The sequence below is a fragment of the Scardinius erythrophthalmus genome, assembly GCF_964197995.2.
Source record: "Scardinius erythrophthalmus genome assembly, chromosome: 13".
In the NCBI taxonomy this organism is placed as follows: Eukaryota; Metazoa; Chordata; class Actinopteri; order Cypriniformes; family Leuciscidae; genus Scardinius; species Scardinius erythrophthalmus.
The window spans coordinates 35,242,512-35,255,111 of NC_138233.1; the positions used below are offsets into that span (position 1 = coordinate 35,242,512).

At 43.9% G+C, this 12,600-nt stretch overlaps 1 protein-coding gene across 1 annotated transcript; it reads right to left on the minus strand.

Moving 5' to 3' along the window:
- Positions 1 to 1,213: 1,213 nt before the first annotated feature.
- LOC308700496 (kelch-like protein 10) lies at positions 1,214 to 4,739 on the minus strand (the record flags this gene model as incomplete). The annotated part of the gene is made up of 8 exons (XM_081382129.1): positions 1,214 to 1,346; positions 1,468 to 1,559; positions 1,833 to 1,949; positions 2,125 to 2,274; positions 2,484 to 2,681; positions 3,124 to 3,543; positions 3,758 to 4,250; positions 4,597 to 4,739. 8 exons carry the CDS (start codon positions 4,737 to 4,739, stop codon positions 1,214 to 1,216), a joined length of 1,746 nt encoding a protein of 581 aa, XP_081238255.1.
- Between the last annotated feature and the right edge of the window lie 7,861 nt (positions 4,740 to 12,600).

Below are 12,600 nucleotides of genomic sequence, written 5' to 3' on the forward strand. Positions count from 1 at the left end.
GTTTCAAAAATAATAAAAAGAAACAAGAAGTCAGGTGTTACGAAGTTATTTATGTTATTCTCCTGGACCCTAGACCTGGGACGTAACAATGTACTTTCAAGATAAAGGTGTGTTGAAGACAGATTTGACTTCCAAAGAAACAGAACTAGAGGCTTCGCTACTCACAAAGCCTGTAAAAATGAGACTGTTTATGAACTGTACATTTGAAATAGGGATGCAACAATTCGACAATTCTTTATGTTTGAAAGCTGACATGAAGGCAGATAAATCTAAATCCAAATTTTGATGTAATTTTTGAGAGCCTGATTACAAAAACAAAAGTCTCATTATTAAAAACCAGGTGTTACGAACTGCTCCGAGACACGAAGGTTGAGATCCAAATGCAGCTTTAATTAAGGGGCAATCCAGACATGTAATCCAATATACAGGCAATAGGTCAAAACACAGGTAGGCCGTCCAAACAAACAAAACAGGCAGGGGTCAGAGGAAAAAGAGTAATCCACGGAACAGGCAAAAAATCCAAAAACCAAGAGACATGAAACCAGAGAAAACACTCGGAAATGCAGTGCAACAACATACAAAACTTTGCAGAGAGTAAATGAGTGAACATGGTATAAATAGGCTGAGACTAACAGGGTAATGACACACAGGTGAATGCAATCAATGATGAGTCCGGGCAGTGAGTTATGGGAAATGTAGTTTGGCGGCGTGGCCTCCAAGGTCCTATCAAGGGACCTCCTGTCCCTAACTTAACACCCGCAGGCGTTTATGGAGATTCTCACTTCCGAAAACGTTTGAGCACATTTTTGATTCGCCATAAATTTTCGTAAAAATGCCAAAAAAAACGTTCTTGCCAAAATGCAAACTTGTGTATTGGGACAGTACTTGGGCCACAAAAGATGACATTTCACAAGAACACAAGTACAGACAAGAACGAGTGTCCGGAGACACTGGCCAGTAAGCCAGTAAATTACAGTAATTCATTCAAAGTTTAATAAAGCAATAAATAGTTTACTCAGTAAAAATAATTCTCAATATTATATGTTGGTTTGTTGAGCTGTAGATCCCTTGCAAGGTTTATTTTTTTAAATGAACAACACTAAACCTGAGAGAAAGTTTAACATTTAGAATACAGCCTCTTTTTTTTAATGCATTTATTCAGGAGACATGACTCTCCATTTGTAGTCAGACTGTCAGATCTGCTAGAAGGAGATCATCCACTGTCAGACTCGTCTTGTGTCTGTACGGTGTCTCGTAGGGCAGCATACTGTGCCATGTTAGGCAATCCTGATGCTACACAACAGCTCAGAGCACTGCGGGAAATGGCCATTTCATTTGCATCAAACCTGTGTAGAAAACAGATGCAAGGAATGCAATGAATTATAATCTGTATTAGACTTATAGACTTATAGTTATATCTAATGCAGTGTAAAATGATCTGTAAAATTTAGTGTTTGTGGAAGTTACCATTCATCTGTCTTCTCGTCGTAGCGCTCCACTTCAGAGGTGGTGCTGAATCCATTAAAGCCTCCGACAGCAAACAACTGACCATTGACTATCTGGATTTTGAGGAAGGTAAAAAGGAAAATAAATAATGTACAGCTGATGTCTTTAACTTTACATTAATAAATCTTATTATAGATGCAACACATAGTTAGAATGTTTTGACACACATTGATCATCGAAGCCTTCTACAATGTTAGGGTGCAACTTTCCAATTATTCTCAATATGGAACAAAAAAAAAATCCCCCATATTCAATATCATCAAATCATTGTTGTAATGTTATTTCATAGTTTCACCAGATACAGATTTTAACTGTCCACATCTCACCTCAATGCCAAAGTTGCTGCGTGTGATGTACATTGATGCAATGTCACTCCAGATGTTAGTCAGCGGATTGTAGGCCTCCGCACACCGCAAACGACTGGCACCATCAAAACCACCAACCTTTAAATAAATACACTTTTTATTTATGTATTCTGTGCATTTGTATATGCACATCAATGCATGCATTTACAGAAGTGCAACCTTTAAACTGTGATTGTTACATATTTCTGTATTTGTGTCATGTTTATCATAGTTAATTAAAACTATAACACTGATATGTGTGTTTAATACTCACAGCATACACTAGATCTGCATACGCGATCACACCAACACCACTGCGGCGGCTACTCATGGGAGCAATGGGAGTCCACTGGTTTGTTTCGGGGTTGAAGGTCTCAGCAGAGGAGAGACACTCGGTCCCAGTAAAACCACCACAGATATAAATCTGACAAACATAAACATAACATGCATGATGTTTGTGCACAATCAACACAGACTGATCAGAAAACCAGTGTTTAAAACACTGTTTAAATTTTATGATATTCCTTTCCATATTAACACTATTCCTTATCTCTATTTCCCCTTTCCTTCATGCTTTACAGGCATTAAGAGTCTCCAGCAGAAGAGTGTGGGATCATGGGCAAGTGCTCTTACCCTGCCCTGCAGTGAGGTGGCGCTGGCGTCACTCCTCTTTTCATTCATGGGTGCCATCATTGTCCACTGATTGGTGTTGGGATCGTAGCGCTCTACTGTTTTAAGCCGTTGTTGACCATCAAATCCACCAATGGCATAAATGAGCCCGTCCAGAACAGCAACACTAATATAGCAGCGGCGTTTATACATGGGGGCCACCTACAACACACCAAATACATCAGTGTGTGAACACACACCAATACACCATCTCATTGGTTCTGTCCTATCAGTTGCAAATAAATAAAATACTATAATTATTATTTTTCTTAATGGTATTTTTTGACAAAATCATGATGGTAACTCTGGTGTATTATATTATATTATATTATATTATATTATATTATATTATATTATATTATATTATATTATATTATACAACAATTGCTGGAACACACAAAAAAAAAAAATCTAAAAAGTGGTAAAACCACGATACATGTAATATGGTAATACAGTGGTATTCTTTGAAGTAATGTGGAGTACAGCACATCTTTCAGCACTATGGTCCATATCAAAGTACAATCCGGTACCATCACTGTACCAAAATACTGTTTTGTGAAGGAAGCTAAATTAAAGTTACATGTTGACCTACAGCATTACTCACCTCATGCCAAGTCTGAGTGATAAGATTGAATTTCCTCACGCTGTTGAAATACTCCACATGGTCAAAACCACCAATGCAGTAGACAAACTCATCCAGGACTGCTGTGCCATGATAGGCTCTGGGACGCTCATCCTCTTGAGTCACACTGACCCAGCAGTCTGCCTTCACATCATACGCCTCAATCTCACTGGTGGGATTGCCGGCGCTCCATCCTCCGATGGCCAATAGGATCGATGAGGGCAGACGTGGACGTGTCAGTTGATGCATGAGTTCTGAGTTGGTGGGTTCATCCATGTTGAGGTCAAACAAAGTCTTCATTGCATCGATGATAACAGGCATGCAGGCTTCATTCTCCATCACTAAAGCATTGCACTTCACATTATTGAGGAAGTAGTCTGGTGTTATCAACCCCAATCGAACCTGAAGCACAAGGGAGAGTTCAGACTTTCAGAGACTGTTGCAAGACTGTTATAAGCAGTTACAGTATATGGTGTTCAACAACCAAAAAGGATTTCCAAATGAGCAAAACCACAAAACAAAATTAGCTAACTTTAAAATAATAGCAGGAAATGTATCTCGATTTTAAGAGTTTTAAGATATTTGTAATTAAAAAAGACACAAATCTCTGTTTTACCTTTGGCAGAAGCACGGCAATGTGTCGCCTCCTGTTTTCTGGTGCATGATTAATCCAGTGGAGGACGGCTTCAAAAACCACCTCCTCCTGTCTGACGTTCAGCTCATCCTCATCAATGATCTCCTCCAGCTGTTCCAGGGAGAGCTCCAGGAACTCCTCAGGTACGCGCAGAACCTCCTCAAAGTGCTGCAGGATGTAGTGCTGTGCTTTACAGTGGAGCTTTGAGCAGGAGTAAAAGTCCTCTGTAAACTTGCAGATGCCGATGCAGTTCTCTGGGCATAACTGGGACTCCAGGAACTGACAGCAGGAATCTACAAGACCTGAGACCAAGAGCATTTCAGCCGCCACCAAGAGCTCCAGCACATTCTCTTTAGTAATGAGCACAGATCTGGTGTACGCATACTGGATAATAAGAGGCATGATGTCTTGGGATATTCCTTGAATTTCACAGAAATGTTGTGCTGGGCTGCTCCAGTTGTTGGAGAAAAGAGCCCTGTGAACCAATTTGACAAAGAAATACAGACGTTAATAATGAGCTTATATACAATAACTTTTCGTTATTTACATTTTAATTTCAGCCAAATTTACTTAGAGAAACAGATTAGTTTCCTGTATTAAATTTGAAATGCTGGGTAAAACTTCATTCATAGCCACTTCCAGAATCAAATTTCAAGAATTTTTTCCCCTAGATATCACAGTTACATTCTTTTTTCTGGCAATACACATTCATTTTCATGCATTTATATATTTGGGCTTTTCAACAAATGTTGGCAGTGGAAATTATGTATATAATTTCTAGGTAATTTGCGCACAATTGCAGTTCAAATGCTTCTTCTCACCTAAAGTAGGAGCTGCAGCCACACATGATGATCTTGTGCACTTGAAATTCTCTGTCATTGGACTTGATGATCATGTCAGTGTGTTCGCCCAGTAAACGTGCTTCATCAAACACGTCAAAAGCTGTTGCTCGTATGTTCTCCATGTTCTCTCAGGACTGTAAATGTATTCAGTCTTCTCTCCTCAAACTCTGAGTAAAGTCTCCTCAGGATGGAGTCTCTGTGGGACTTTTGCTCAGGAGAGTTCTATAGAATGTCTCTGTGACATCATAGTGTTAGAGCTTGAATATATCTCTTCAGTTTGTGTCTTGGCCACATAATTATTATAGAGTTTTGTTTTATCGATTCCTTTTGAATGAAACATCTTAACAGTAACAAATATATATATATATAAAAAAATAACTCAGTGACAAATGAAATAAAGCATGGGATAATTAGTTATTTGAATATGCAATCATGCATTTTTGATTGCACAACACACACACACTAGTGAGTTTTTGACAGTAGGACAGATTTTTCTTGCATGGTGTGACTGTGACCCCAAACAAGTTTACCAGAGGCCTGTATGAAGAGGATTGTTCTTCACAGATGTCATATTCCCATTCCATTTCAAGGTCACGCAGCATTAGGCCACATCATGATTGCAATGTCTTTTATTGGATAAATCTGTAAATTCAGAATTACTGCCATTATAAGTAAAATTACAAATAAATGGGCAAGCTGAATTTCTTTTTTTTTTTTTTTTTTTACAATATTTACAACTGGAAAATTTCAACAAACAAGACTTTGAACAGTCACGAAGACACTACGGCTGTATCTGAAATTGTCCCTTATACTGTACCAGCAGTTCTCAACTGGTTTGGCCATGGGACACACATTTTCCCATAGACATTAATATTATTATTGTGTTGTTGTTTTTTTAGGAATTTGACCGAATATATAGCCTATGGTATTATCACGATATTGAAATAAGCGCTTTCAAACAATAACAGATTTTATATTTTTATTTAATTAACTAAATTATATTTAAATCCAATAAAGTAATACACACAAAAACTACATAAAGTAAACAAATGTTTTAAACTGATTCAAGTGTTATAAAGAATTATAAAGAACAATAGGTAACACTTTACAATAAGGTAAAGTCAGTTAATGCATTAACCAACATTAACAATGAGCAAAAGCTACATTTGTTACCATAGTTATTCTTTGTTAACAATAGTTTAAAAAAATACAACTGATCATTGTTAGTTCATGTAAGCTCAGGTCCATTAAATCCTTCTGAATTTAATAATAATGTGTTATTAAATGTTGAAATTAACATTAACCAAGATTAATAACTGCTTTAGAAGTATTGTCCATTGTCAGTTTATGTTAACTATAGTGAATTAACTAATAAAGCCTTATTGTAAAGTGTTACCCGTTACAGAATGCAGATCCAAACACAAAGAAACACATTGAAATGTGAGCTTTATTAACAGCACTGAGTGGAGAATACGGATGAGTATGCAGTTCAAATAGACTTTGAAGAATGAGTAAAGCTAATGAAGACCTTCCTTGTTTTACAGGTGCAGGGAGATCATGGATAGCTGGACGGATGGCTGGATGGACGTGCACACCTCATCGTGTTTGGTGAGTATGCAGGATAAACACTGGAGTACCAACGCTGGAGTACCAACGCTGGAGTACCAACGCTGGAGAACAGGTAAGCCGTCACTTCATAGAAACAAGACCGGACAATGATGTGAGACGAGGAGTGTGCTTTTGTAGCTGGTTTGATGATGGTGCAGATGAGGTGCAGGTGTGAGTGTTTAGTACTCTGGTGAAGGTGTTCTGTGTGAATGGCTGATGTGACAGCCTGGCAGATCCGTGACATTACCGAACAATAATAAAGAATCAGAACATTTGCAATCAATGTGTAGGGCAGGGGTTCTCAACTCTGGTCCTCGAGGGCTATTTCCTGCAGAGTTTAGCAGCAACCTTGATCAAACTCAACTGCTTATTGATCTTATGGGGACATTTTTTTGGTCGCCACAAGGAAAACAGCTTGCAAATCATACTAAAGGTGTGTTATTGTTGTTTTTGTTTGTTTTTAAACGTAAAAATGCAGAACATTTTCTGTAATGGTAGGTTTCAGATTAGGTTATATAATTTGTACAGTAAAAAAAATCATTACTTCTATGGAAAATCCCCATAAAACATGAAAACCCAACGGGTGTGTATGTTTGTGTGTGTGTGTGTGTGTGTGTGTGTGTGTGTGTGTGTGTGTGTGTGTGTGTGTGTGTGTGTGTGTGTGTGTGTGTGTGTAAATTAGTCTACTACAAACTTCCTTAACAGTATTTATGCTTAAAGAACACTCAACCGCAGTGTACCAATGTAAAGAACTGTAGGTCTAACAAAAACAAAGTCAGTGTGTGCGTGAGATTGTGTGTCTATGTGTGAATATTCTCAATCAAACAAATGGTTAAAAAATCAATACTTTTAACCCTAGAGTGCAGGCTTGGTGGGCCTAGAGACTGCATTTTCCCACACTTCCTTTGGCTTTAAATGACCAAATGGCTCCATATAGACAACACAAACATTTTAACTGTCTGAGGTCTCAGAATCCTCACAACTGGCTTTCGACATTTTCTTCGCAACTGCTCTGACTGTCCTGCCCTTCTTTGAAACCTCATCAGTTCTTTTTATTAAAACACTGGCCGGTGACACATCCATCTGTCTAGGCATTCAGTAAAATTATTAAAAAGAAATCAGCAACCAACAGCATCCCATGCTGGGACCAGCCGTCTTAACTGAAAGCAACTTGCACTGAAACACCTTAAAGGGGTCCTATTATGCCCTTTTACAAAGTCTTGATGTTGTGAACTTTTGCAGCGTGTTTCCGTATTGTTGTGAAAGTGATGAAGATGTTTTCTTAATTTGCGGGTGTTTTTCTATTTGCATGCGTTTTCTTCAGTCGCAGCGTGTTGAGCTCTCTCGGCCACCGTAGTAAACTCTGTATATTTGTGCAGTGTGTGCATGTCAAAAAATCGATTCTGATTTGAAGCTTGTAACATAAACGCGCACATCAACCTGATCACTTGTTTAGCATTCATGTAAACACTACATTCAGATTCATCAATCGGAATGAATTCAGGGTGTCATCAACACTCAAAATGTCCCTCAGCAACATTTACTAAGGCTGCCTCTGACTAAAGTTTTTTTTAAGGTTGACCAGTAGTCATTCATTTAAGCCATTAATCGACTAAAAGCTTGCCTCAAGGAACCAGTAGAAGTAATGATTATGAATTTATCAAAAAAAAAAAAAAAATAGCAGGGAGATATTTTATTTATTTATTAATAAACTAGTGTTAAACTAGAAGAAAGAAACTTATTTGGGTTTAAAAAATACTTGAGAGACTTAAACGGACAGTATGGAATTTTTCGCCACTAGGGGTCGCTAACCTATTTACAATAACAAAGGCGTAGATTGATGACGCAACATTTGCTAAGAATTATGGATCTTGTCGTCAACGTCAAGCCGACCGATCTAATAATGTTTATGGATGACTGAATACATCGATGCTTTTATCATGACGGAGTTCGGGATTGCTAAGAGACAGCTATCAGCTCCACACGCGACGCGAGTCCCGCGGATATAACAGTTAAAAGGAATATGGACATTTCATTCTACCGAACATCACGCAAAGCAGAATTACAACTCACAGGCCAGTTTAATAGACAAATTAAACTTGTGAGGTAACGCAGCGCTGTTTCACTTGGTCTAACATTACACTAGCACACTAAACTGCATTTGAATGTGTTGAAATTTATGTGTTAGTTTGTCTGTATAAGACTAGCAGTAAACTAGATCAACATGTATCTATAAATTACAGAAACGTCTGTCTGTCTGTGTGTCTGTCTGTCTGTCTGTCTGTGTGTGTGTGTGTGTGTGTTAACCACATATCTCTCGAACCGTTTGTCCGATGGATTTCAAATTCGACAGGTGTCTTGCCATGGGCACGAGTAAGTGCAGTGCCAAGTTTGACGTTGTTTGGATGAGAAATGCTAAAGATATCGTTAAATATATAATTTTTAAAAGGTTGTGGTTTAAAAATAAACATTCTGACATTAGAGAGTTGTATCGGTCAAAGAAGCCCCAAGAAGGTTGTGGTTTAAAAATAAACATTCTGACATAAACACTCTGTCAGCTACACTGTTAACTTCTGAATATTATAGTTGAATATATAGTCCAGAACGTGATAAATCCATTTTGATTAATTTTAGTAAAAATGTGTTTTCTTTACCAAGAAAGTGGCAAGATGAAAACCACTATTTTCTGTTTCAAACTTTCACATAGCATCTTTAGGTTCTCTTACGAGAGTTCTCTCGTACTGCGTTTGAATAAACGCTGCGGGAAAAGTCTCTTTTCACGAAATACTGAAGCAAAATTACCCTTAATTTTCATATTTGTAAAACGCATTGCAGCAGTGCACAGCCATGGCGAGACGGCTCGCTCACTCATTGGCTGTTCTGCGGCAACTGCATGAGCCTATCGAGCGAGGGCTGATGCAATATCAGACCAATGAGAGCGCTTCGCGCGCTCCTCGTCACATCCCGCCGAAACGGGTGTGGCCATCCCCTATAAAAGGAGCTCGAGTAGGCTGATTCAACTGATTTTCATCTCTTCAGCGAAGCTCACGCATCGCTGGATCACGGAGAAGCAAGCGTCGTCGAGGCAAGCTTTTCAGCGGGACGAGCCCTTGAAGCCGCTGGCCTTCGCCGCCTCTACTGCCGTACCTGCTGCGCTTTCCGGCGCTTCATATCCTTTACCTGCTCTGTTCTGTGTGTGTGTGTGCAGTGTTCCCCGAACACTCACCCCTAAAAGAGCCGCGTCTTTATCAAGATGCCATCCTGTGGCTCGTGCCGAGCCCCGCTCACCGAGGGAGACCGCCACGTTATTTGCGTCTCCTGCCTGGGCGAAGATCACGCAGCGCTCGCGCTCGCTGACGGCGGCTGCCCTCACTGCGAGCTTTTGCCGATGGTGACTCTGCGGACTCGCCTGGCACATTTCTCCGAGCCTGCGCCCCCCGCCGCGGTGCCGCGCCGCAAGAAGCGCCGCTCGCAGCGGGCCCCGGAACCCACCTCTTCCCGACAAAGCTCGCCGGCTCGCCCGCCAGCTTCGCCGGCTTCCCCCGGAGCACTTCCCGATGCTCAGCGCCCGCAGTCTGCCGCCGCTTCATCTGAGGAAGTTGTTTCTGAAGCCGAGTCGGTCGATAAGGATTCCTGCTCTCTGCTAGCTTCAGGCAGTGAGGACTGGGCGAGCTCTGCGGATCTCACGCCTCCTGCCCGAAAGCCGTCGGCTAGAGCTAGCATCGAGAGGGAGCTCATGCGAGTACTCGCGTTGGCCGCGGCGAGCCTCGGCCTCGAGTGGTCTGCACCGGAACTCCCCTCGCGCACCCGGCTTGATGGTAGCTTCCTCCCTGGTGAGCGTTCTTCTCCTGTGTCTAAGCCCGCTCCGTTTCTTCCTGAGCTTCATGAAGAAGTGGCGAAGGCCTGGAACGCTCCCTTTTCTGCACGAACACGTTCGTCTGTATCCCCAGCATTTTCCTCCCTGGATAATGCTCAGGATCGAGGCTACCTCACTCTGCCGCCGGTGGAACAGGCGATAGCAGCCCACCTTTGCCCGCCCTCTGCTGGACGGCGGACTAAGCCAGTGCTGCCGTCGAAAGCCTGCCGCATGACGTCGTCGCTGCTCGCGCGGATCTTCTCCGCCGCTGGGCAGGCGGCATCGGCCCTGCACACCATGGCCACGCTTCAGGTGTTCCAAGGCGATCTCCTCCGCAAACTGGACGAGATAGGACCTGAAGCTATCTGCATCACGGACCTGAGAAGCGCGTCGGATCTTTCCCTCCGCGCTACCAAGGCTGCAGCACAAGCCATGGGACGCTGTATGGCTTCCGCTACCGTAGCCGAGAGGCATTTGTGGCTGACGCTCACGGAGATGGCTGATGCAGAGCGCAACGCGTTCCTCGACGCCCCGCTATCCTCCGCTGGCCTCTTTGGATCTTCTCTCTCCGAGTTCGTGGAGAGATTTTCCGAAGCCCAGAAAGCGTCACAGGCATTCAAGCACTTCCTGCCGAAGCGCTCCAGTTCCGCAGCGGGCCGTGAGAAACAGGCCCCTCGGAGCTCACAGCCTCAGCCTCCGGCCGCCCCCTCTCAGCGACAGCAGCGCAGCTCACGCCCTCGCTCTCGCTCTACCAGCCGCCGCCCCACTCACCGCGGGCCGCGACCAAGGGTTGTGTTGAAGCCGGAAGCCCCAAAGAAGTCCTAGCACGCCTAGGAAAGCGCAGGTGTGTAAGCCCCGTTGCGACCGGGCCCTCACCAAAGCGCACCGCTGTCTCAGTCCCAGGAATTGCGACTGCTTCAGCGTTCTCAGCAGAGCACAAGCCCGCACAGCTGCCCGCTTGCCTGCACACAAAAGCCGTTTTTACGGCTACCCAGATAAATCCCGAAAAGAGTGTATTTTCTGGTGTCCCGGCCAAGGCCGATGGTGCTATAAATGTAGTGTTGATGCCCACTTCCCTGTGCCCATCCCTACACACAAGCACAGCCCTGCACACAGGGCCCGTACTCATAAGATCGACGCAGTTCGATCGCGCCACAAACATAGTCAAAGTGCCCACTTCCCAGTGCCCACAAACGCTATGTCTGGCAAGCCACAGGCTCCCTGTAAAAACGGGACCTGTGAGCACCCGCTCTGTTCAAGCAGACAGCGCGGCCAAAGCAGTAAACGTGCCCGGTCCCCGCCCACGTTCACTTGTAGGCTGCATGAGTCCCATGAGACCTTCTCAGACCTCCCTCGTTCAGATAAACACTGTAGCGGGGTCGAGGATGAGCGTGTTGCCCGCTGTATTACGCGCGCTCCCCGCCTCAAATGTCACAGGCGTAACGCCTATGCTAGCGCGCCCCGAAGCGCCGCCGTCGCACAGCGAACAGAGCGCGCTTCGCATCCAACCCCTAGCCGGCCATGCAGACGCATGGGCCGCGCTTCCAGGGGTTTCGGACTGGGTGCTAGACATTATAAAGAGAGGCTTCTCGCTGCAGTTTTGTCGGCGCCCTCCACGCTTCACAGCGCGCGTCGAAACTACGGTGAATTCAGAAGTAGCACACCTACTTCGCGCCGAAATATCAAAACTGTTGAGCAAAGGGGCGATACAACATGTATCCCAAGCTCAAAGCGAAGGGGGGCTATACAGCAGATACTTCCTAGTCCCCAAAAAGGACGGTGGTATCAGACCCATACTAGATCTAAGACGACTAAACAGAGCTTTAGTGAAACGCAGTTTCAAAATGCTCACAACCAGCAAAATCCTCGCGCACATTCGCCGAGAAGACTGGTTTATGTCGATAGATCTAAAGGACGCGTATTTCCAAATACAGATAGCGTCACGCCACAGGCGATTCTTGAGATTCGCCTTCGAGGGTCGGGCATACCAGTATACAGTCCTGCCATTCGGCTTGTCCCTGGCACCCCGTACATTTACGAAGTGCATGGACGCAGCGCTCGCCCCCCTCAGACTCAGGGGCATGCGAGTGCTGAACTATTTGGACGACTGGCTGATCATAGCTCAATCACGATCTCAGCTCGTGGAGCACAGAACCATGTTACTCGATCACCTCGAGAATCTTGGTATCACGATCAATTGGACGAAGAGCTCCTTGAACCCCAGCCAAACTATTTCGTTTCTGGGCATCGTTCTGGACTCTCGTTCTATGACGGCGCGGCTGTCGCAACAGCGCGCGCTGCGCATACAGCACGCAGCGAGGTCCTTCCGCTGCGGTGCGATTATCCCGCTCAAACGTTTTCAGAGGATGCTGGGCCTCATGGCCTCAGCATCATCAGTTCTCCAGCTGGGCCTGCTTCGCATGCGCCCTCTGCAGTTCTGGTTGAAAGCGCGAGTGCCACGCGGAGCGTGGGCACTCAGCCGATTGCGCCTCAAAGTCGATCAAGACTGCGCAGCAGCC